Raw genomic sequence first — 26,604 nt, forward strand, 5'->3', positions numbered from 1 at the left:
TAACCCCTTATCAGATACAGTCAGCTCTTTGTATCCATTGATTGCACATTCATGGATTCAACCAACTGTGGATCAAAAATACTTGAAAAAAATAAAAAAAAACAATAAAAAAATAATACAAATAAAAACCAATATACTATAACAACTATTTACATAACATTCACATTGTGTTAGGTGTTATAAGCAATCTAGAGATATTGAAAGGATATGTGTAGGTTATATACAAATACTGAACCATTTTATATAAGGGACTTGAGCAGCATCCACAGAGTTTGGTATCTGTATGTCTGGGGAGGGGTCCTGAAACTAATCCTCTTAGATGTCAAGAAATATTTATATTGCATATATATAAAATATATTGTATATGTAATATATATGATTTGCAAATATTTTCTCCTGTTCTGTGGGTTGCCTTTTGATTCTATTGATTGTTCCTTGCTGCACAGAAGCATTTTAGTTTGATGTAGTCTCACCTGTCTATTTTTACTTCTGTTGCCTGGGCTTTTGGAGTCATATCAAAGAAGTCATTGCCAAGGCCAATGTTAGGAAATTTTTTCCCTGTATTTTCTTCTAAGAGTTTTATACTTTCAGGTATTATGTTTAAGTTTCTAATCCATTTCAACTTGATAAAATAGTATTCTCCTTTTTTTTGGCATACTACAATTTATCCATTCATCTCCAAAATGAAGGACATCTTGGTTGCTTCTGGGTGTTGGCAGTTATGAACAAAGCTGCTATAAACATCTATGTGCAGGTTTTTGTGTAGACATAAGTTTTCAACTTCTTTGGGTAAATATCCAGGGGCAAGATTACTGGATCACATGGTAAAAGTATGTTTAATTTTGTAAGAAATTGCCTGTTTTCCAAAGTAGTTGTACGATTTTTCATTCCCGCTGCCATTGAGTGAGAGTCCCTGTTGCTCCACATCCTCACCAGCATTTGGTGTTGCTTGTGTTTTGGATTTTGGCCCTTCCAATATGTGTGCAGTGTTATCTCATTCTTATAATTTGCATGTCCCGGATGACATGTGGTGTGGAGCATCTTTTCATATGCTTATCTGTGTCATTTTGATTATTGTAGCTTTGTAATGTGTTTTGAAGTCAGGAATTGTGAGGCTTCTAGCTTTGTTCTTCTTTCTCAAGATTGTTTTAGCTATTTGCGGTCCTCTGTGGTTCCATATGAATTTTAGAATTGTTTTTCTGTTTCTGTAAAAAAAATGCCATTGGGATATTGATAGGGATTGCATTGAATCTGTAGATCAACTTAGGTTGTATGGATATTTTAACAATATTAAATCTTCCAATCCATGAACCCAGGATGTCTTTCCATTTATTTGTGTTGTCTTTAATTTTGTTCATCAATATTTTGTAATTTTCATTGTATAAGTGTTTTGTCTCCTTGCTTAAGTTTATTCCTAAGCATTTTATTCTTTTTGATACTATTATAAATGAAATTGGTTTCTTAATGTTTGTTTTGAGTAGTTAATTGTTAGCAAAACAACTAATTTTTATATGCTGATTTTTTCCATCCTGCAACTTTACTGAATTTTTTTTATTGGTTTTAACAGGGTTTTTTTTGTGTGTGTGTGTGGAGTCTTTAGGGTTTTCTACATACAAGATCATGTCATCTGAGAGCAGAGATAATTTTACTTCTTCCTTTATGATTTGGATGTGTTTTATTTCTTTTACTTGCCTAATTGCTCTAAGTCTTCCAGTACTATTTAAGTACAAGTAGTGAGAGCATACCTCCTTGCCTTGTGCCTGCTCATAGAGAAAATGCTTTCAGTTTTTACTGTTGAATGTAATGTTACCTGTGAGGTTGTATATTAGGCCCTTCTTATGTTGCAGATATTCATCCACTTGATGGTGTCTCATAAGTTACTAGACTTTCTTCACTCTTTTTCATTCTTTTTCCTTTTTGCTCCTCTCTTGGATAATACCAAATGGCCTATATTTGAATTCACTGATTCTTTCTTACACTTAATCAGGTCTTCTGTTGAACGCTTTTAGTGAATTTTTCAACTCAATTATTATATTCCTCAGCTCTCAACTTTCTGTTTGGTTCTTGTTTATGTTTTCTGCCTCTTTGCTGATAATCTCATTTTGTTCATGCATCATTTTTTCTGAGCTCATTGAGCATTTTTATTTGGTTATTTTGAATCTTTTTCAGGTAATTTATATGCCTTTGTTTCTTTAGGATTTCTGGAGATTGATTTTGTTCCTTTCGTTGTGCCATGTTTCCCTGTTTCTCCATGTGCCTTTGTAACTTTTGTGATGGGATCTATGCATTTGAAAAAACAGCCACCTCTCCCATTCTTTAAAGACTGTGTTCATACAGGGAAAGACCTTCACTAATCAGCCCAGCTAGAGATTCTGAGAGCCTCTCAAACATTTTTTTGTGTGTATGTGAATACATGTTGTCTGGACTTGTGCATCTAAGTTGTCCATTAGAGGGATTTACTCGGCTCTTTTTCAGGAGCTTCTAATCTCTTGCTCCCTCTTGTGTCTGTCTATGGTATTGCAGGGTATTTGGAACTACCATATGCTGTCCAGCTCTCCTTTGTTCTCAGTGGCCCTCAGGCATCTAAAGTGTGCCAGGTCCAGTCTGTGCTCTGAGTTAAGGAAGACAGAAACCAGTCCCTTGAGCAGCCCCCTGAAAACCCTGAAAAGTCTGCATGTTGAGCATATATTTCAGCCTTCCATTTACCTCCCCAGAGAGAATCTGGGTGCTGGGAATTTTTCTCCCTATCATGCTGCATTGAGCTGGGGGAGGGGGTGAGGTCTATGGCGAGTGAGTGCTATGAATTTTCCTCCTGGCTTTGATTCATCTGGTTTCATGTTTTCCTGGGGTTCAGGGCCTCTTAAATGGTTTCTACATTTCTCAGAAAGGGAATTGTTCCACGTATCATTGTTGAATCCACCTCTCTATGGGGAGAAGGAAAGTTTGGGGCTTCCTGTTCATCCATCTTTCTGATGTCACCTCCCTTGAGGATATGGGCTCTAAAGCTATAAGCAACTCAGATAAGGTTTTCATAATTACAGAGATAATAAGTAAAGTGATAAATACATAAGGTAATTTCTAATCATTTTAAGTGTCTTGAAAAAGTAATATACGCTGTGTGATGGAGAGTCTCTGCCTATGCTAATGACATTGGCAGATCAGGTAGTTTAACTATTTTAGCACAGATCTGAAAGATAATAAATAGCTATACATAACACGTGAATGACAGAAAATGCCTTTGATGTCGAGAGGAGAGTGAGTGCAAAGGCTCAAAGGCACATTCTTGGCAAAGGGGCCACCTGTTTAGAGGGGACAACTGAAGGGGGGATTTGTATGGAAAAAGTCCAGAGAGGTAACAGCGGCCCAATTCCTATAAGGGATCTTGGATTTCATTTGAAGTGAGTTGAAAGACCATGGAAAGACTTTGAGCAGAGCCAGGGACATGATCTGGCTTATAATTTAAAGAGATCACTGTGGTTGTCCTGTGAGGAGTAGAATGTAGGGGAACAAAAGTGGGAGACCACTGCAGGAACCCAGGGGGAGACGGTGGAGGCCTGTGTAGAGACAGATGCAGCGGATGGAATGAGATATGGTCAAATTTGGCATATTTCCAAGGTAAAGCCAACGGGATTTGATGTGAGTTTTGTCATAAAGAAGTCAAAGATGATTCACATTTTGGGGGTTCAAGGAATTGGAAAACTAAAGTTCCCAGTTAAAGAGATGGGAAAAAAATCAGATGGAGCAGGTTTTGAGGAAGAGCTTGAGTTCCATTTGGCACGTGATCAAGTTTGAGTTACCTTTCAGACATCCAAGCAAGGGAACAGTGCAGGATGAATACATTTGGGATTTATCAAGCTATCCATGATATTTAAAGCCTTGAGTTTAAGTGAAATCACCGTAGGATGGATGGAGAACAGAACCATGGCTCCAATGGGAGACAGAGCAGTCAGGGAGGTGGGAGGAAATCTAGAGTGTGGTGTTCTATGAGCCAGGTGATGAGGTCTGTGCAAGGTGAAAGAGATCAGCTGTGTCATATGCTACTGGAAAGTCTAACTCTTTTTGTCATGAAGTGTAACATAGAGTAAGTCCAGGCATGTGCTGCACAGTGACATTTGGTCACTGATGGACTGCACGTACAACGCTGTGTAATGGAGCTGAAAAGTTCCTCTCTCCTTATGACACTGTAGCCCTCATAGCGTTGTAGCACAAAGCATTACTCGTGTTTGTGGTGATGCTGGTGTAAACAAACATACTGCACTTCCCTGGGTAGCGGTAATAAATGACTATGTTACTGGTTTATGTATTTTCTATATTGCACTTTTTATTGTTATTTTAGAGTGTACTATTTCTACCTGTATACAAAAAAGTTAATTGTAAAACAGCTCCAGTAAGTTCCTTCAGGGAATATTCCAGAAGGCATTGTTATCACAGGAGATTATAGGTCCATGTGTGTTGTTACCCCTAAAGACCTTCCAGCGAGATGAGATGGGGAGGCGGATGTGATATTGATGATCCTGATTTTGTGTAGTCCTCAGCTAATGTGGTTGTGTCTTCATTATGTGTGTGTGTGTGTAAAAAAGCTTAAAAATTAAAAAAAATTTAAAAATAGAAAAAGCTTATAGAATACAGCTATAAAGAAAGAAAATACTTTTGTGCAGCTGTACAATGCTTTGTATTTTAAGCTATTTTAATGGCGCTGGTGGGTCTTCTCTGCTCAGAGGCCTGGAATATGCCCAAGCCCTTGCCAGGACAGTGTCTGGCGAAGGATGGGTCTAATGCCTGCAGGGATATCACGTTGGGCCAAACATCCTTAGTGACCTTCACTTCTCCTGCCCCCCTAATCCCTACCACCCAAGAGTGTGTTTATGTTTGTGAAACAAGCAGGAAACATTTAAACTGGGTGGAAAGAGAGGAATAAAGAGTCACCATAAAGCAATGCACCCTCTCTTGCGGATCCAGAGGAGGCATGGAAGGGAAAGCATAAAGCAATGCACCCTCTCTTGACTCTCTTACTAAGAGAGAGTCAAAAAGTTTAAAATAATTAAAAGGTTTATAATGTAAAAATTTGCAAGCTAAGGTTAATTTATTATTAAAGAGAGAAAGAAAAATATTTTTAATAAATTTAGTGTAGCCTAAGTGTGCAATGTTTATAAGGTCTATGGTAAAGTAATGTGCTAGGCCTTCACATTCACTCACCACTCACTCACTGACTCACCCAGCACAACTTCCTGTCCTGCAAGCTCCATTCATCCTAAGTGCCCTATGCAGATGTACCATTTTTTTAATCTTTTATACCATAATTTTACTGTACCTTTTCCATATTTAGATGCACAAATACTTATCATTGTGTTACAATTGCCTACAGTAATCAGTATAGTCATATGCTGTACAGGTTCGTAGCCTAGAAGTAATACGCTATTATATAACATACAGCCTAAGTGTGTAGTAGGTTATACTATCTAGGTTTGTGTAACTACACTCTAGGATGCTGACTCCACGATGAAATCGCTTAAGGATTCATTTCTCAGAACATATCCCTGTCATTAAGTGATGTACCACTCTATTCTATCAGTTCATGATTTCTACTCAGAAATCAGTAGTCACAGAATATGTCACAAATAGTCACTGAGCAATTAGCATTGTGCTAGACACTAGGTCGTATGCAACACAAACATGCAGCACAAGGCCTGGTGACTATTTGAGGTATATGGTCCACATGTGGATAAAATAAGCAAAATGTTCACCTAGCTTCAAACTTATGAATATGTTCTTTAACAAAATTAATTTACAAATGTATTTAATGCTTGGAACTTTCTATGTGTTTTCACATAGCAGTAATGTCAATGAGAGCTATATCCAAAGCTAGGCAACTGAAGCTGTAATCCAGCTGAAATGTAACACTAAGACATGAAGCCAGTTTGCTAAGTCATTAAGTCATTATATTATTGTTTTTACTTATTTTGACCTAGTGATCCACTTAGTCTTTCGATGCCTCAGTTTTTGTAAAATAAATGCTATGCATTTGATTCCTATTAAGTGACATGCTATGGATAATGCTCACGAGGTTATTGGTGAAGCCTTCAGGTCTTGCACTGCTGGCTCCAAATAGTTAACTTAAAGAGGGGTAGTTGGCTAGAGGACATCTAACAAATGTACAGCCAGTGATTAAAAATGAAAACAAATGTGGGGTTCAAGTGTATTCAGTCATCTCTTAATGCCAGTAACCTTTCCCTTCCATGCCTCCTCTGGATCTGCAAGAGAGGGTGCATTGCTTTATGATGACTCTTTATTCCTCTCTTTCTACCCAGTTTAAATGTTTCCTGCTTGTTTCACCAATATAAACACACTCTTGGGTGGTGGGGATTAGGGGGGCAGGAGAAGTGAAGGTCACTAAGGATGTTTGGCCCAACGTGATATCCCTGCAGGCATTAGACCCATCCTTTGCCAGACACTGTCCTGGCAAGGGCTTGGGCATATTCCAGGCCTCTGAGCAGAGAAGACCCACCAGCGCCATGCTTATTCTGTGAATTTTGGGTCATCTTCCATTTCATAGGGTGCTGGGCTCCGAAATGCTCTTGAGATTGGTATCCTGGGTGTGAATGAGGATGAACAATGCAGCATATGTGAGTGACTCATGTAGAAAACATGAGGAAAGGTGCCAGGCTCGTTTGCAGCACTGATGGTTGTGGTGTGACACTCTCATATCAGCCTAAGAGGTGCCTGAGGGAAGGGTTTAATTGCATTTTTGTGTAGTAAGTGCTGGGCAGGTGTCAAAGGGTAGCTCTATTATTCCAGCTGGCTCAAAAAAAGTGCAAGCAAGTCTATCAGGTTCCTGTTTTTCAACAAAATGGATTTCAACCAATTCAGTATCTGCTAAAACTGGTGAGTGTATGGATGTGTAACTGAGAAAGGCGGGGGAAATGTGGAGAAAAGCTAAGAAGCTAAGACAGAATGAGTATGAATCACTCTGTTTGGGGAAGTTATTCATATATTATTTTTGCTGTCTTGATATTGTGACATTGAGCCAAGAAATATAAACATATTAAGCAGTTTTGCAAGACTTCCTTTTCTCTGTATAATGTTAGCAAGTCATTAATAAACTTCCTCTGCGGTATATTAAGAGATTTTACCTGGAACCTGAAGGCACAGAAATGTCTTGTAGGCTTATTCATGGCAATGAGTCAACTCAGTTGGAGTGAAAAATACACATTTTATGGGGCCTGAAACAGGATCTGTCTATCAAAATAATATTGGAATGTTTTAGTATAGTGGTGTTTTGCCTTTATTGATGACTAATTTGGGTTGTAGGAAGCTTGATTTATTTAAATACAAATTAGGTTAGTTAACTGGTCACTTTGGAGTGTGTGTGTGTGTGTGTGTGTGTGTACAGGGCTTCAGATTTTCAATCCTTCCTATGACTTTTTAGTCACACATTCAGGAAGGACAGGAAAAAAATCCCTTTGTTTTTAAAAGTTAAAGTAAAAAATTTGCCTTTTTGTGGAAACTTGAATAATTTTCTTAACTATTTCCTCTATGATTACTTTTATTAATATATAGGTATAAAACACTTTATTTTTGTTTAAACTTCCATCATTATGGAAATACAGGCTTAAGTGTCCTGGGAAATTAAATAAGTAGAGATCAATAGACTTTCTATTGGAAAAAGCCAATAGAATTTCCAAATTTGGAAACCTTGTGGATGTATATAATTGACAGAGTAAAACATCCTTTGTCGCATTTTAGCCTATTTTTTTCTCATCAGTTTAGAAATTCAGGCCTTAAAAACAGTGTGCGAATAAATGTTGGTTAGTGTAGCACTCCCTAGGCAAAATGGTATAAAAATATTGTGTTAGGTGCTGTCTCCCTAATCTCAATCTCCTGCCTACTCAATCCTATTTTAAGAATAACCTCTTTTTAAGGAACTTCCTAGATAAATAGAGTAACTGTAACTTGTGTTAAGTTCCTGTCTTATTCTTCTAGAACTGTCTCTTCTTTGCTAACTGAACAACTTCCATCTTGCCCTCTACTTGCCCATTTGTTTCTGACTTCTTCTACCTCCTACGCTCTCCACATTTTCCTGTTCTTTTATGAATCTTTTTTCCCCCACTCATGCTGAGATGGGGTGGAAGGTGGCCAGAGAGATAGACAAAGATTAATATTCCCATAAAATATAATCCCATACAATAATGTGGAATCTAGGCAGCTACGTGGAAAAATGCACATCTGGGGAAATGCAGTTTTTGCTATACTTGCTTCCCATGTATGTTTCTGGCTCCTTCAGAGTTGCATGGACTGGAGGGTTTTGATCATGTTTTGTATTTTTTAGGCACTACTGTGCTCATTTCATTCTGGCTCAAAGAATAAAAGAATTTCATTGTTTTAAGTTCAGTGCTTGTCTGATGTATACATCTCTGTAACAACTCAGCTAATGGTCACTTGCTCTTGAATACTATTAGAAAAATCTAGTCAATGAGAGAGGAATAGTTGTATAGACTATGTTAAATGTAGCTACTCAATGAGATATCGTGGTCATTAAAAATGATGGCTCTGAAGATTTTAAAATGCCTTGGCACATGCTTATGTTATATGAAAACAACTGTCGGCAGATTTAATGTTATAACTGTTAAAAAATTGGATATATGCATGTCACAAAAACCGTTTTAGGGACTATGAGTGATATTTTTCTTTAGTATTATTTTTCCAAATGTCCAATAATATTTATATTATTTTTATGAATAAAAAACCTCTTCCAAAGTGGATATGATCAGGAAAACAACTATAGTACCCAGCAGTTTGCCTCTTGCTTTCTGGCTGTTTGAGGACATCCACCCCCAACTCTGTTGTTCCCTGCTTTGGATTTTAGGCTTTTGTTTCTACTAATAGAAAATAAATTTACACTTTCAAAAGAGCAAGTAAGAAGCTGTACACTTCATCAGTCTGTGTAAAAATAGCTTTGACATGCAACTGCATAATCCCTAAATAGAAGGAAAGACACGAGAAGGTATGCAAGATGTTTACTTTTAGACATGCTTTCTAAAGTCTGGTGTGCAGAAACCGCTTTCTGTAGGAAATATTATCCTTCTTAATTTATAAGAATTAAGTTTTGTTTTTTTTAAAAAGGGTGCTGCTTTATAAGAAGTTTCTAATTAACGAGTGGTTAAACTTAGGTCGCATCTTACTTGGAAACGCACACAAGGACTTGAAAACCTTTTTAAGAAAACATGAAATGTATTTTAATTCAAATTGTTTCCAACAAAAACAGTAGCTTAAAAACATTATTGCATACTACCTTTCTTACTTACAAAATATACTGTGGGGAAACATTGAAAACATGCTTTTTCCTCAGTGTCTAAATATAGCAAGATTTAATCATTGTGTTTGGTATAACATATACAAAAGTACTACTCCATCTTTTCTCTCCACACAAAATCAGAAATATTTTTTTATAAAAGGAAAAGATTGTTGATGTGTTCGTCAATATTTATAACAGTTCATTTAATTGTGGGATGTAATTTTGGGATATCTGTTTCATTTTTAGATTTATGTAGATGCCTCTATTTTTCCTATATATAAAAAAAACAAAAAACAAAACAAGTGTCACGTCCATGTAAATATAGAATTTCTGAAAACAAAGTTTCATGAAATGAGTTACAAGTTCATTTATCTAAGGAGAGACTAGAACTTATATTAGTGTGGAATATTTGCTATCAAATCATGTATGTACTAATTTACTTTTACAAAGTATAATCCTCTTCAATATTAGGTGATATCTGTGGATTTCTCAGACACATGCAAAAATTGAACACAACTTGAATTTCCAATAAGGGTTCAATAGCAAGTGTATGTTTTCTCAGAATAATATTCTCACTAACATAGGGTTTAACTTTAATACATAGATATACTTCACTATGGAATTGTAAGAAGATTATAACAGATTGATTTTCTACTAACAGTTTCCTGCTCATGGGAATTAGCTGTAATTATGCAGTAATAAATATCACAGTGCAATGAAATTTAGTATGTTATTACACACTGTTCATCGAAACACAAACACTATTCTTTTGCATGCTGATATTAAGTTGCCATTTTGTAGGGCAAAAATACTCCAGTATTGGCAATTTTATATGGTTCAACCTAGTATTATTAGCTGAGGGCTGCTCCTGGAATATTCTTGAAGAGCAATGTGCTAATGTAATGTGGTTCTCAAAACCTTGTTTGCTCCCTTGATGGATTGTTAATGGTCTGAAGTGACACTCTGATAGAAACATTATCTCATGCAAGGAAACCAATGGCATGGCTTGAGCTTCTGGAATATCATCAAAGGACAAAAGGTGAAGAAGATGGGTCTGGCTTTTGGGGCTTATTCCCAGTGGTGTAAGGGGCTGTGCCATGGAATGAATGGTTTTGTATGTCAGTAAAGCCCTCAGAACCTAATATGATGTATATATAAAGGCCCAAGAAGCAGCCCCAGTGATTAAGATTGCTACATGTTACTGACATTAGAAGAGGAGCTTCTTGTGTAGATGATGTCCATAAATAACATTCCAGACCTACATGGCTAGTCAATTACAAACAAAACAAAACAAAACAAAACAAAACAAAACAACCTAGGAATAGATAGTCCAATGTGGTTCCTCCTTGGCTGAAACAGACCAATCAAGGTTGCCCAGGCTCCACCAGTGCTGTATGTGAATTCTGAACTTACAAGAGGAAGGGCCATTTGAGATACTGTCTGGTTTTCTTAGCAGGACCTTTCAAAGCAGTTTACATCATCTGGAATTAGGTAATCATGATGCTGGCACATAGCCAGAGGTTAAGAATGAGATGCACAAGGATCCTCCTACAGCCTTTGGCAACAGTGCTCATACATGATTGGGTATTATTGATGGGTGATGATTATTTTTGTGGTGTAACCATAAATTGTAGTGATATCTACCATTTTCTTCCCACAAAGTCTTTTGGCAGTGAGAGCATCATTTATTATTTTGTTTTCCTTTTCATGCATTCTTCAAGTTTTTCAAAATAATCTTGCTTACATGGTTGAAGTGATCAGATGCAGTGTTATGAATATGTGCTTTGATTCCTTCTCTGAAGATTAGCTTCCTCTCGGGGTGCAACTGGTTTCCCCACAAGGAAATAGTGGCAAATAAAAATCTATAATTGCACCTAACAGAAATTTGGCAAGAGAATACTTATGTTATGCTTTGAGGAACTGTGTAATTATACAGGTGCCACTATAATTATAACTGGATTTGGCCATTGTACCAATTTATTGGAAATGATGTCTTTTTTTAAAAGGAGAGAAAATGAGAACAATCTTAAATATAGAGCTAAAAGAAGTTATCATTGAACCAGTTACACATATCTCATTGGTATAACCTAGTTAGGTGGCAACACCTTATACCTGAAGTTCAGAAATTTTTCTGTCACCTAAAAATGTTCAAATTATTAATGATATTCTACTTCTAGGATTATAGTGTGGTAGTATATTTTAATGAAATCCCTATTGTGATATTAACAGAAGATGAGTTTCTAGAAAGCATTCACAAGATTCTGTATTGTTTTGATGAACATAAACATCTGAGTATAGGGAAAAAAAGGGAAATCAGAACTTCTGGTGTCACTTGTATTTTAAGATTTCACAATACAACCTACTCTGAAAACAATACATTCTTCAGGGTTTCCTGAGGTAGCTCAATTTGCAGTATCTTTTCCTTTAATGAAAAAATATCCATTCTAGTACTTTATAACACATGAAAAGATGTCCCTTGGTGTTGGACTCGTGAAACATTTTCATGATTATCAGTCATTGACTTGAATTCCAAGTCTGTACTAGTCCCCTGTCATTACAGATAAGTGTGTCTTATCAATGTTTGGTGTGAAAGCCGAGCAAAGTTCCAAAATGCCAGATGGCATAGAGACATCAACTTTTTCCAATTCAAGAAGGCACAAATTCACAGGGGAACGCTGTGAACTTTGATTCTAAAGCCACCATTGTCTTGGAAACCAAGATTTTCCATAATTATCTTTATGTGTGTGCGTATGAGCCTTTTAGAGATTCTTAAAATTAATCCTGTATTCCTAACTAAAACCATGTATTCAACTTCTTTTCCTTTGTGTACATCTTACAATTGTCTGTAAACTGAAGAGCAAAATTAAATGTGAATCCAATCGAGATTATCATTCACTATTTCTATTGTAGGTTTTAAGTTTGGAAGCCCTTTCTTAATCAGCACTTCAGATAATCATATATTAGAATGAAGTACATTGGATCCCACATTCTCATATCTTAACCTAAACAATCCAACTTATTCATAAGTTGTCAGCATGACTTGATTGACCACAAAAGTTGCTCTTCATGGAAAAGTGAATTTTTTTGTTTACCTATTAAGTGATCATGTTACTTTAGCCACATTATATGGTACATCCAGAAACAGATCTTATAAAGGCATTTAAGTTTTCTGATGACCTGAGTTGATGTTGAAATTGCAGAGACTCTTAGCTCTATGTCAGTGAGTAGGAAAGGCATCTAATTTCCTGTGGATGTTGACCAAGGGATCTTGTACAAAAATACAAAATAGATTTACAAGAATATTCTAGAGAAAAGACACCTTGGTAGACTCATTCTCACAGTGATTTGACATACTGTTAGTTCTGTGTCAAGCCTCTGTTTCAATAATCACAGCTCTGTGATAAGTATTTCCAACTCACACCTTGCCAGACACTACTGTTTCTGATTATAGGTCCGTATTTGCTTCTTTTGAATTTACATAATTTATGGACCTTATCCCAGTGTCCAGGTGACACTGAATTTCATCATTGACAAGAAAAAGAATAAGCTAAAGTCATGAAGGCTGTATTCAATCAATTGTTGGAGGAATTAGCTTTCTCTTGTCAATAAAATAATTAATTTTACTTAATGGAGTAGAGTCTGAAGACCTGTCTTATCTTTTCTCCTCTATAGCTATATCACCCATGTTTTTACTTTGCTGTTGCTTCCCTATTGCCTAGCACCATAAACAGCTGATAAATATTTTTTGAATAAATGAGTGTGTTGAACAAATGTATATAAAATGTAAAAATATACTTTGGATATAATTATAATCTTTCTAAATCCCCCTTCCCTGACTTTTACTGGAACATTAGTTTTTCCTGAGAGTCACAAACTTAGAGACCCTATGCCTATACCATGTATGTGTGCCATAAATCAGTGTGACATCTCCATGTTTATTAACTGTGAAGCTATTCCCTCAAGAGTAACTAGACAACAGCAGGAATATCATAGGTGGCTCTTTCAGCTTGATGAAGCCTTGAATTTTTTTTTAGCTACATAGACTATGAATTGACTAGTGTATATGAAAAGATCACTTTTTATTTGATTTATGCTAAAATAAAATCATTTTGCATTTCTTCAGGCATTACATCCCTTTTATGTTTATTGCGATCTTAAAATATTTTCCAAAGACATTTTTAGTTTTTTAAAGTTTTATTTATCTGTCCTTTGTATTTGCTTATGCTCTTAATTTATTTAATGAAATGCCATTTTCTTGCCAACAGTTAACATGTTTAATGATAAAACACTCAAACAATTGAGGATTTTATAGAACAAAAACAAAGAATCTGCTCTCATTATTTTTATTTAACATTGCTCTGGAAATACTGGCCAATGCAATGAGAGATAAAAAGTACTAAAACACAGCTATTGAAAGATGTGGAGATAAAATGCCATTATTTGTAAGTGGTAAGCTTGCTTACTTTGGTTTTTCAGGTAAAATACAAAATCAAACAAAATATTGAGTTCAGTATAGATCGGTGGTTCTCAAAATGTGGTCCCCAAGACCTCCTCAGAGGTTTGTTAAGATCCAAGCTATTTTCTTACTACTACTACGATCTTTTTGTCTTTTCCATTCTCATTGTTATGAGTGTACAATGGAGCTTTCCAGAGGCTATGTGATGTGCTATCCCAACAGGTTAAATGCAGAAACATATATTAAAATATGATTTTCTATTAAGCCAGACATTAAAAAGATTTATAAAATTACAAAACTGCCTCTCTTCTCACTGTGCATTTTGTTTGTTTTAGAAAACATAATTATTTATTTTAAAAGGCTACTTATGTTAACATATATGGGCTTCTTGTTATTTTTACATGAATTAATCAAAAAAATTTTAAAAATTAGAAATTTCAACACAGGATATATCAATAGTTATAACCCCCATAAACAAAAGTTCTTTAATGTCTTCATTAATTTTTGAGGCTGTAAAGTGGTTTTAAGATAAAAAATGTGAAAATTGCTGGTACAGAGGATGGGAAATATATGTTTGTGTATCCAACAGCAATAACAAATTATAATTTAAAGTGGAAAAAGAGTGAAATATTTATGAATAACCTTATAGATCTATATAGAATATATAATAATACTCTATTTTGGTATATTAAAAGGGACTCAATAAATAGAAATGCATACCATGTTCTGTGGTAGGAAATTTGACTTTTGTGATTGTGTTTATTATCCTTAATTTGTAGATTTCACATATTTTCAAATATATTTTAACATATTTGAAATATTTAGCCTATTTCAATGGAAATATGTTAAATCTATGAAAATGAAAATTTCTATAAAATTTAACTAAATTCTAAAGTTTATGCAGGAATAACAGGGCAATAACTGCAAAAAACATTATTTAAAAGAAGAATAACAAGAGGAAACCTTCCTTATCTGGTATTAAAGTTACAAAAAGAGTCAGATAAATAGAATGAATCAACTATTTCAAGACTAGCTTTACTGTGTGCTGTGCATATGTGTGTATACGTGTATATTTGCATGCACTTAATATAGGATAAAGAAAGCATTAGTGTTCAGTATTACTCATAATAAAGTCTATATAAATGGAAACAATTTTTGTCAGTTCAGTAAAGGTAAATGTTATTGATATTAGAGGTATTGCTAAGCATTTGTAAATTGTTAGGGGGAAATTGTAAATTGAAACAACCTTCTTAAATAGCTATTTGCTGCTACATATCAAATGCTTTAAAATATTCCTAATCTTTAATAAGGCAAATTTATTCCTAGGAATCTCCCGAGGAGATGTTCAGAAATGAGAAAATATTTACATACAAATATGTTCACAACAGCATGTTTTATATTAATTCATATTTTAGAACAACATTTACATCTACATATTGGGCAATGATTAAGTAAATATGGTAATGACAAGAAAAAACTGCATGTGGAATAATATTATTAATAAATAAGAATGGAGAATACATGTCATATATTTCATAAATCCAACTATGTAAAAACTATATCAAACTATTGGCAGTAGCTGCCTTAATACATTAACAGTGGTTGTTTCTGGGTTCTGGAATTATAGATAATTTTTATCCTCTTTATGCCTTTCTGTATTTTCCTAATTTTTTTTACAGTGAACATAAATAAAAGCAATACAATTTAATTACTTTACACACAAGTATTGAAGTTTTAATTTATAGATTAAGACGAACCAGACAAATATTATAGTCAGCTTTGAAATGAGATTTTGTATTACATTTCAGCTCCACGCTACCTGTACTTTTTCATCGCCAGTAACTTCCTTGGACAGTACCTCCATTTTCAGATTGTATTTATTGTCAATGTGGTCAGTAAACTACATACCTTTAAACAAGTCACTTTTATTTTCTTGGTCTTTCATAATTTCCTTACCTATCACATAACGTTTCTTCCAATTTTAAATCTGAAAATTAAGTAGTAAAGATTTCTAAAACTCTATTTCCAATAGAAACATTTTCTCCTATAATCTTTCTCTCTTCTACTATACATTTTCTCCTAACATATTCTTTTATCTTTTGTGATTTTCCTCTTTCAACCCTCTGCCCCCAACATCTGATGATTGAAGAAGGGATTATAATGTCATCATTCTATCTCTTAATACTACTCAAGGCAGCATCCAGACCCTAGTGGTCTCTGTATGACACTCAGTCAACACTACACTGTTGACTGGTTGTCATCTACAGAGTTTTGGTGATTCTCATTACCATAGAATTTATAAAAATCTGTAGAAATTCTAAGAGCCTAGATCTAAATAGACTGACATAAGCTTGGTAGTGAATTGCTGTTGCTTTTTCCTTTTCATTTTAGCCTGTTTTGTTGGACCTTTTTGGTACACACTGTCTAGAGTTATAGACAATGCAGGCTTGGATGCCTATGTTTAACAGTTGAAATGAGTGCCACTTTGGAAACACTTTGTTTTGGATGAAGCTATTATATCTTATTTAAACTATAGTTTGCAATCTGCTGTTTTTACTCTGTGGTGCTTATTAAGAGAACATTGTTATATTTAGTTGTTAATTCAAGTAAGTCACTAAATATGTTAATGAACGACAATATGAATGCATATTGGTGCCATATGATAGGCTTCATGCAGATCCATTCAATTGATATCACATGTAAGTTTCTTATAATTGAACTGTTATTAAATACTTCAGTATAAAGTTTTAGCCTATATTATACATTTTAAATGGAAAAGCGAAACTTCAGAATTGATTTTCTTTGTCTAATCAGTCATTTCTGGGGTGGAATATATGCTGTTTGATGCCTTTATGTGATTCATATGTACTGATACATTTCTTTTTAAACTTGCAGCAAATAGTGGCAGCAATAAATGCAGGGATTATACCTTTAGGAAACACCTCCAATCAAATCAGTCACTGGGATTTGGGAAGTTCCTTCTTCTTTGCTGGCACTGTTATTACAACCATAGGTAGGAGACAACTTATTTTATTTTTTATTTTGGTACAGTTTGTGAGCTAAAAATCCATTTGTATGAATTTTTTTATAGTTGGTCGAAATGATCTACTTAATGCAGAAAAGTAGATTATAGTCAATTGATTTTGAAAAGGGGGGTTAAACGTTTAAACAAAGGAATGATGAAAATGAATTAGGTTATGTTTCGGAATATTGAGTAAAGTTTAAAGTATACATGAAACTTAATAGCAGTGTAGTTCAGTTGTTTAACTAATGGTAGTAATGTCAAGAAATGGCTTGAAATGATTTCTTTGGGCAAGTAGTTTTTGATTTTCTTGCATCTTTGATTCTTTGGTGTAGCAGGAAAAGATTTGAATACATTTTTAACATCCTTTTCATGAAGTTCTTTTTTTTTAATTTCAGCTTATTATGGGGGTACAAAAGTTTAGGTTATTCGTGAAGTTCTTATTCAGTGTCACCTTTTCCAATTTGTAAATTTTAACTCTATATTTTAACAGATTGTTCCTGTTATATGCTCACCTATTATGATTACTTCAGGGCTTGTTTCATATACATTGTATTTTTCCAATAGCTCAAACTTATAAAAAGTTAGCACTGAATTATGAGGATTATAAAAAGAATGAACATTTAGTCACGTTCTTTGTTATACTGTTGAGAAGGGTTCACGTAATGGAACATGGTCTTTTTCGAGCTCAACTGTGCATATACTTGGCACCTCGTAGGCAGCAGAATGAGCACATGTAGATATCCTCTCTCTGTTAGTCATCCAGTGCCCAAAAGCTATCCAGAGGATCTAAATGCAGACCCCATAGTGAAAGCCATGTTTGCCATTCTGTGAGGATTGGGAAGGGACATAGCTGTCCTGCTCATGGAAGGAGGTGTGTTTAAAGCATAGTTTTTAAGAAACAGCAGGAAATTGACTTATCACAATCATGAAGGTATTTCAGGTGGGAGAAAATATATGTGCAAAAGGGACTTCTTCCCTTCCACGTATGCTGGTGATGAGATTTCCTCTCATGGGACTGATCTCTGATTATGGGGTGAATTAAGATCCTTAAAGTTTCAATTTTATTTTTTTATGTCATTGATAAATTATGACATGTCTAAAGCTTTCATATCAGTATTTTATAACAAAGTTTTACATAGGAGAACATGGAAAATTTATGGGTGAACTCTCCCTTGAAATTTTTCCTTTTATAGAAATTTGTAGTAGTGTTTTATCATTATATGAATCCACGGTTCAACCTCTTTGCACTGGAGCACTTGCCAGTAAAATAAATACCTTAGCATGTTGATTTTTGCCTTTGTTAAGGGGTCAAGAAACTGTGTTTATTCTTTCATTTCCATCAGCTAGGTCAAAAGTTGTGAGGCTGTGAAAATTTGGAAGAATGGCAACCTTGATTTCTAACCATAATAACAGGTTAAGTTTGGGGCTTAGACATCTTGGCCATTTCCACTACGGAAATAACTATTTATTGTGTAAACTACTTAGAGTCTGGAAGAAAAAAAAGCTCACAGACTCAGTGAGGAATGGCTTGTTTCTGCCCAGTGAAAACTCAAAAGTCCAAGTTATAGCTCATCATGACCACCACTAAATTATTTTGCAAGAGACTCGGTCATTATGCAGACTTACTGTTACATTGTATGTTTATAAACAGTCTCAGTTTTGGAATCCCCAAATTCAGTAAGTTTTGCAGACATATACTTCAACACATGAAAAAAAAAAAAAAACAAACCATTATTACCGGCTTTACCCCAAATTATAGCCATTAAGCACAGTAGCTGATTATTTAGGTTGTTTAGGTAGCTGCCTGACAGCGCAAATATCCTACTGTTCTATGTCAGGCTTTAGTCTTATGTGGATTAAGTCATTCTGGGTCACTCACATGGGGACGTTTTCCTACATGATCTTTTATTCCCCAGGTCAAGGGCATATTCTCTGATCTTGGAATAGGTTATGGTCTAGGACAGGGTAAAAATTTTGGCCTCTTAAGTGTCCGTTTGACATCCAAATCATTATTTCATAAAATTCAAAGTATAATTATTAATACTGCTAATGATAATTGTGTGAGCTTTGAAGTGCTTTTCAGCAATCATAGCAATTGTGACCGTTAGCATTAGATACATTTCATAAGTCATTTTAAAATCACATCAGAACTGGGGAGAGTTTTGGAAAATAAATTGCAGTGCCTTTTATAGGGTGCCTGGTACAGGCAGTGCTTCATGGAGTTGAATTGACCGCAGCCATCCAAGGTTTCTCTATTCAATTTTATCAATTTTTCTAAGAAGGAAACATGAGCACTGCTATTCATTGGAAATAGGCCCAAGGGAAGTTTAGTTATATAAAATGAAATATTAAAATTTAAGAACTAATTTGAAAGTATCTCTTCATATATCTAAACACTCTTTCCAAAATCATACCCTTGCAAACCTTTCACAAATTCCATTCCATAGTTGCACAGACTGATATCCATCCTTGACTATTTATTCTTTTTCTCTCATGTCCCCCTCCCATTCCATCAGCCAGTCCTGTTGGCTCTACCTTCAAAGTTGGTCCGTGCTTTAACGACTGTTTAGCATTCAAGTTGCCACCATCCTGGTCCAAAGCACATTATCTCATGTCAGCATCATTGCAGAAACCTTCCCCTCAGAACTCTTCTGTGGTTTCCAACTCAGTCAGAGCAAAACCCATAGTCCCTTGCCTGTTTCTCCTAGTAAGATGCAAGTTATATGAAGTTAGGTATTTTTATCTGTTTGAGTCTTTTATGTATACTCAATGCCTGACACAGAGTGGGTGCATAATAATTATTTTTGGAATTAAAAACAAATAGACATTCTAAATGGTGTGAACAATGTCTTATTGGGAATTACGTAACACTATATTGATACCTGTGATACTAGCTCTTTCAACAGATTTCATTTCCAGCTTGTTTGTTTGTTCATGTATTTATTCAGAAAATAATAAAACACTATTGCTCTGTTGCTATAAAGATAAAAGATAAATTCCTTGACCCTAAGTCAGGAAGAACAGAGGCGATATTAACATTTACAATGCAGTGGGCCAGGTGCTGTGTGTTAAGAGCATTTAATGGGAATGTACAGAATAGCATGTTACATGGACATTGGGGTAGGTGGGTGGATGAGGAAGAGATAAGAAATACCTCCATTTCCTCAGTAGATGTTGTCCCAGTTGAGACTGGAAAGAATTAGGAATTCATCAGGGGAATAAATGTAGAAAGGGGATACTCCAGGCATTGGGAGCTCATATGGAAAAGAGCAGGGGTAAGAGGCAGTCTGGTCTGTCTGGGTATTGCCAGGTATCTAGAATGGTTGTTTGCAAATCCATCCTCAGGGTCATTTAAATCAATTAGTCAACATAAGTACCTCCTGCTGCATCACTGCTACTTCTGCTACTGCCAGGAGTATAAAGGAAGGAAGGACACAGTCTCTGCTTGCAATCTCATTTGAGAGATAAAATTGACACATATGAAATAACTGAAGAATAACAAAAATATGTCTTGTATAATCAAATATTACATGGAGCAATGGTTTAAGTGCTGTAAGAATTGAGGGGGAAAAAAGGACATGTGGGCTGGAAATGAGAGGAAAGTATAAAAAGGAGAAGTTGGATATGAACTCTGCTTTGAAGGAAATGTTTTGGTTTAGACTGGTGGAAGGGAAAATACCTCCCAGTCTGTGGCATGACTAAGCAAAAATCTTGAACTTGATTTAATCTGGGGATAGAAAGGTAAGTATTTGAGTAGACCAGAGGAATTGTTTAAAGGCATAGTGAGAAATATTATTGACTGCTTTAGATGGGAAGAATGAAGTTGAATATAATTCAATTTTTGAGGACCTATTATAAGATCGAACATGGATTTTTTTGGGGGGGGAAAGCGAAATGAAAGATTAAAAGTGCCTTTAGAAGATGCATTTGTCAGGAAGAGAATAAGGGAAAACTAACAGTTTAGCAGGGTGAGCAATTGAGAGGCACAGCAGTGACCCAGGGAAGAGGGATGTATTAACTGGGATGACTGGAGTTGGTGTCGAAGGATGAGAGTAGGACAAAATGTTGAAATAATTAGATGCAAGAATCAACAGGCCTTGGTGACTAATAGAATGAAGACAGAGGAGTCAAAATGTTGAAAGTGAAATGAATATTTAGGCAGCTGGCTTGTAATTCATAGATAGTGCTAGTCAACCCTATTATGAGAAAGGAGTAAAAATATGGCTAAGATTTTATACATTGTGTTATTTTAGGATGTCACATTTTAGTAGTTTCCCACCCTCCTCAATTTTTGTTTGTCTGTTTCTTTATTCTTTAATTCAGCCAGACTAGGAATACATGATAGATAGGCTCCCTCCTGGATCTCATATTGGGGTTGAAGAGACCAGTGACCAATCAGTACATTAAAAGACCAAGACTGATTATAGTAAATGTTGCAAAAGAAGCTAATGTGCAATGATAGGGAGTTAGATGATGGAGCCAGAGCAGGGTGTGACAAGCGTTCTAAAGAGGCTGATTGAGGAACTCTCTGAGGAGGTAAGATATGTAAACTGAAACTGGAAGGATGAAAAGAAATCAGCTCTGTAGTGAAAAGTGGAAACTTGAATTCAGGCAGAGGGCACAGTAATGGCAGAGATCCTGGGTGGGACCGATGTTGGTATGTTCAAGGAATACAGATGAGGGTGTGTGGCGTAGGCTGGAGGACTGGAGGAAGGGGAGCAGGAGGAAGAAGTGAGGTTAGCAAGATAAGAGGGAGCCTGAATGTGTAGGACCCGGTAGGCCATGGTCACATACTAAATTCAGTAGGCAGTCACTGAAAGATTTAAGCAGAAGAGAGCCCTGATGTGATATTGGCTGCTCTTCAGATGGCACAAGCTGAAGCAGGAAGACCAATGAGAAGTGTGGAATAATATAAAAGTATAATTGGCTTTTGTCCCAGGTTCCTGGCACAGAGCTCCTAAAACGCTTGGAATTTTCTGAGTAATGGGAATGTCTTTTGTTATTCGTGATAAGCCCCTTTCAACTGTGTCTGAGTTTATGCTAATGAGGTGACTACTAGTGGGCCCCTAAAATCCTAAGGTTGTCAGGGCTGATAGCTGGAGAAACCCACCATGCCATTAGGGGGTGTGAAACTTGCAGCACCTCTTCCAGGCCTCCAGGGAGGGGAGAGTGGCTGGGGGTTGAGTTTGATCACCAGTGGCCAATGATTTAACTAGTGGGCTCAGAGGGCTTCTGGACTGGTGAATGCTGGTGGTGGGAGGGGCGTGGAACATGGAAACTCCACCTCCTCACCTGTCTGCACGCCTCATGCATCATTTTCATCCCACTGTGCCTGAATTATGTCCTTTATAATAGACCAGTATTAGTAAGTCAAGAGCTTTCCTGAGTTCTGTGAATCCTTGTAGGAAGTTACCCAACTTGAGGAGGGGTCGTGAGAACCCCTGAATTTGTAGTTGGCCGGGCAGCAGTGTGGGCAGCTGGGCCTGCCATTTGCTGCTGGTGTCTGATTTGGGGGCTGCCCTGTGGGCCCCAACTCTTAACCCACCTGGACCTCCATGGGATTGAGCTGAATTGTTGGGAGACCCAGCTGGTGTCAAGAGTCAGTGAATTAGATGGAGGAACAATCTAACAAGGACATTGAGAAAAGATGTTGACTTGAACTAAAAAGGTAGTAGTGAGGAGGGTGAAAGGTGGACATATATGTGACTAAAAAAACTAATTTATAGATGGAGATATGCTTCTCTCTTAGACTAATGCCTTAGAGGGGTTAGTATTTTAAATTTTAAGGTTTTTTAAAGCTGATAAGAGATCAGTTAATCTCTAGGAAAGGCAGTTGGCAAAACTAATGTATGAACAATTGTTTTCTATTTCAAGGTCACTTTAAAGAATGGAATGTAAGATGATTGTATTACCTTAAAGCATTGAAATTATAATTAGTATAATTATATATAATATTAATATATGAACACATATAACAATATTGTTATATATTGTATATTAATTATGTCAATATATTAATATATAATTATAACTTAATGTATAATCACATTATGGTTATATAATATAATATAAATAATAAATATAATTATGTTGTTCTGTATTATCAATTATTATATTTTATCACATTTTAATACATAATTATATATTATTGTATTGATATCAAGTTAATTCTATTTTATTAATATATAGGTAATATATTAACATATAACATTCATCTATAATTATATTTTATATAATATATAATTACAATTAATATAATTTAGTATAATTATAATTAAAATAATACAATTTTCCCTAGTAAAAAGTAAATCAGAGTGCCAGGGTTTGGATTTCCCTAAGCTTATTATTCAATCATCATGATCTCTGAGTGTCAGAATGCAAATAACAAGAATATCACCAGCAACATTAAGATCTGAAAACATTTCTATTAAGTCTTAATGGAAAACATTTCCTTGAGGTAACATACTCCTATTTACAAAGGACTCATTTTCTATCTCTTGAGTGTAGAGACTGAAGTCGGCTATACAGTTACTATGTATTTTTTTATTTTGTTCCTATGTTTTGAACCAGTCACTGGGGCTTTCAATTTGTGTTTACCTAGATTGAATTGCAAAAGCTGTTAATGATGATGATCCCAGATTTACTGCAAACTTATATTTTGCCAGTTTGGCATAATGTTTAATTGACTATGAAAACAAACAAACAAACAAAAAGCAGGAAAAAAATTAAAGGTTTGGAGTAATTTTAACAAGCAATTCCAGATAAAAAGAAATCAATTTTGGAAATGCAGAAAGTAAAACTGTAAAGGTTTGCTTGTTTTTAGCAGGGAGTCTAATACCTTTCTGTTGGATGTGGTAGCAAACTATAGCTTTAAAAGGTGAGGAAAAATTGTGAGTGTTTTCTTTTCAACTCCATGACTACAAAACCCACGACCTGAACTTGGAATGAGTGGACTTGAACCAGTGGTGTAGAATTTGATAGTAAAGCCTTGTCCCAAGGGGATGATGTCATTGCAGCTTTGTGTGTTGGGTGCTAACTTATTAATTTAGTACACTCATAACTCTGTGGCATTTCACTAGTCTGTTGGATGTTCTCAGAGAACTGCATATTGGATTTTGGAAGCCCATTTTTAAAGAAAAATTAAAGTTCTTTCAGATAACTTAAAAGGCAAATAATCTTGCAAGGTGATCTCCAATTCTGACTCTACAATCTCATTGCATTTTTCAATGCAAGTTTGTTAAAGTGGATGATTACTTTTCTAAAACATGTAATTCTGTTATTGTGTAATTGAAATACAGAAACTGAAATTAAATTGTTTTGGGTTTTTGATTCTCTGTTATTCTTTCCATCACTTAAAGAAAATAAAACCCATGTCAAGATGTTAACATTTGTTCCTGGCATTCAAAAATCTTCATGGAGGCTTATTTATTTTGTAAGTTAAAATGCATTTCTCAGAGAAAATGTACTATGACTTGTAGTTAAGTTTGCAGTGTGCAAAATTATATTCGATGAGCAATAAAGCTGAATTATTATGGAAATAGTATTGGAGACTCCAAATCAACAATGAAATAGATTAGTTGTCTTCTCTTATTGCATATGTATGTTACAGTAGGCAAGAATACCGCCTAGTACTTAGAATCCTGTACTAGTTGAAAAGGGATTTGTGAATGTTAGGTATATAATCTTCCCAAAAGTTAGGGAGAAATTTTTTTTTTTTTTTTTGGTAATAGGAGAACATAGAACAATATAATATAGATCTAACAGAAGTTCGAGCAAGAGGAGGGCTGGCCTTTGGATATTACCCTTGTAGTCATACATTTCTCAGGTATAGTCAAGTCAAGAATTGCTTGTATTTGGAAAAAAAAAAAGGACTTTTCTGTATTTCTGCATATTTTTGAAAAGTTTGTAATAGCGTATTTTTAATCTTGTGATCTTAAAATTATCCAAAAATTGGAAGCAAGGAATTGTCAGGAAGTTTATGCCCTGAATAAATACAGAATCTTTTTTTTTTCTTGTTTTTCCCTCTTCATAAATACTATTTGTTTTAGATTATAGATTTTATAGAGCATCTGAATGACCACCAGCTATGCAAGTATTGCACTGAATACGATTAAAACTAGGTGAGATGATTATCAGAAAAATTCTTTTTGTAAGTATCTCCAGTGTTTCCTTTGATAAAGAAGGAATTTAATAACATTTGTCCAGGCCTGTCTACTTTCAGCTAGTAATTATGCTACATATTTGTTTTCTTCCCAATTCTTTTGTTTTAAATTTTTTTTTTAGACTTGTGCAATCCTTCTCTTGGAAAATTGGCATTGTTCTTTATGTAGTATGGTAAATATTGGATGACGTTCACAAAAGAAGTACCTATGCCAAAAGTACACATTTAAGTATTGTGGTTTATGTGAACCTAAAGTACAATGCAGATATGACTGATTCTAAGTGGAAAGGAATTCCATGCGACCGACTCAGGGTTCAGACATAGCTTGGGGAGGAATAGTGATAATATGAACAACTGAAAGTCACAGATCGTCAAAAAATGCACATTAATTACTAATCTTAAATTTCTTCCCCTTCTAACTTTATTTTTAAAACAAAAACAGCAAACAAGTGGCCAAGTTCAATTGATGTGTCATACCTCTCCCCTCTAGGCTTAGATTTCCCTTATTGAAGATGCTAGCAAAGAGTGAAATTCCTACAGGTAAGCAACAAAAGAAGGAAGGAAAGGAGAGGTGTAAAGAAAAATACCAAAGAGTTTCCTCCCACTATATTCTCACCACTCAGCTCAGAACACGTCTATACCGGATGTGTGGAGGTTTTCCCCACAAGTCAAGCAATTCTCTGGAGGATACCAAGCGGGTGTCCTCCGATTCAATTTGATTCAATTCGATTCAATTCTGACACTATCTACCTAGAGATAGCATCACATCCCACAGGTTAAGGGCTCAGTCCCACAAGACTGCCTCCACCTCAGAGGCCAGTCACAAGTTTGAGGCTCCTTGGGTTTGATCTGAAGCAGATCACAGAACTCAGTTTACTAATGTTTACCAGTTTATCATAAAGGATATTGCAAAGGATGGAGATGAAAGAGACACATAGGAAAAGGTATGGGGGAAGGAGCACAGTACTTCGTGCCCTCTCGGGGCATTCCACCTTCCAGGCAACCTGGAAGCTCTCTGAACCCCGTAGTTCAGGGATTTTTATGGCTCCTTCATCATGTAGGCATGATTGAGTATTAATTCAATCTCCAGCTCCTCTTCCCTTCCTAGAGGATGGGGATGGGGCTGAAAGTTCCAAGCTTCTAATCATGGCTGTTCTTTCTGGTGACCAGCCCCCACCTAGGAGCCCACCAAGAATCATTCTATTAGAACAAAAGATGCTCCTGCCACCCAGGGAAATTCCAAGGGATTAGGAGTTCTGTGTCAAGACAAAAGTCAAAGACCAAATATTAGAACAAGACATTCTCCTAGCAACCCTTTTGCTCAGGGAATTATAAGGGTTTTAGGAGTTCTGTGCTAGGAAATGGGGACAAAGACCTAAGTATTTTTTTTATATATATATCTTATTATAAATTATAACATCATCAGGAGTATGAAATAAGTTATAATCTACCTAAATAGTTCCTGTTTGAAGTATGCATGTTTTAATAGATAATTTCATGGTACCTGGAGACAACTTAATGAAGTTGTTTTAACTTAATTTGATGCAAAAAAAAACCTTGTAGACATAATCTACTAATTATATTATACTACAACTAAACCATGTGCTGTACATATTCATGCAGACTAGTTTTACTTACTTACACTGCTTAGAATGAAAATATTTCTACCT

At 35.4% G+C, this 26,604-nt stretch overlaps 1 protein-coding gene across 3 annotated transcripts in view; it reads left to right on the forward strand.

The window, feature by feature from the left end:
* The window catches only part of KCNK2 (potassium two pore domain channel subfamily K member 2), a 156,425-nt gene that overhangs the window by 79,815 nt on the left and 50,006 nt on the right, over positions 1-26,604 (forward strand). For all 3 annotated transcript variants that reach the window (XM_045536423.1, XM_045536422.1, XM_045536424.1), the window contains exon 3: positions 16,644-16,761. In XM_045536423.1, coding sequence (XP_045392379.1) covers positions 16,644-16,761 — 118 coding nt within the window. The remainder of the gene's footprint in view (positions 1-16,643; positions 16,762-26,604) is intronic.

The sequence above is a fragment of the Lemur catta genome, chromosome 23, assembly GCF_020740605.2.
Source record: "Lemur catta isolate mLemCat1 chromosome 23, mLemCat1.pri, whole genome shotgun sequence".
NCBI lineage: Eukaryota > Metazoa > Chordata > Mammalia > Primates > Lemuridae > Lemur > Lemur catta.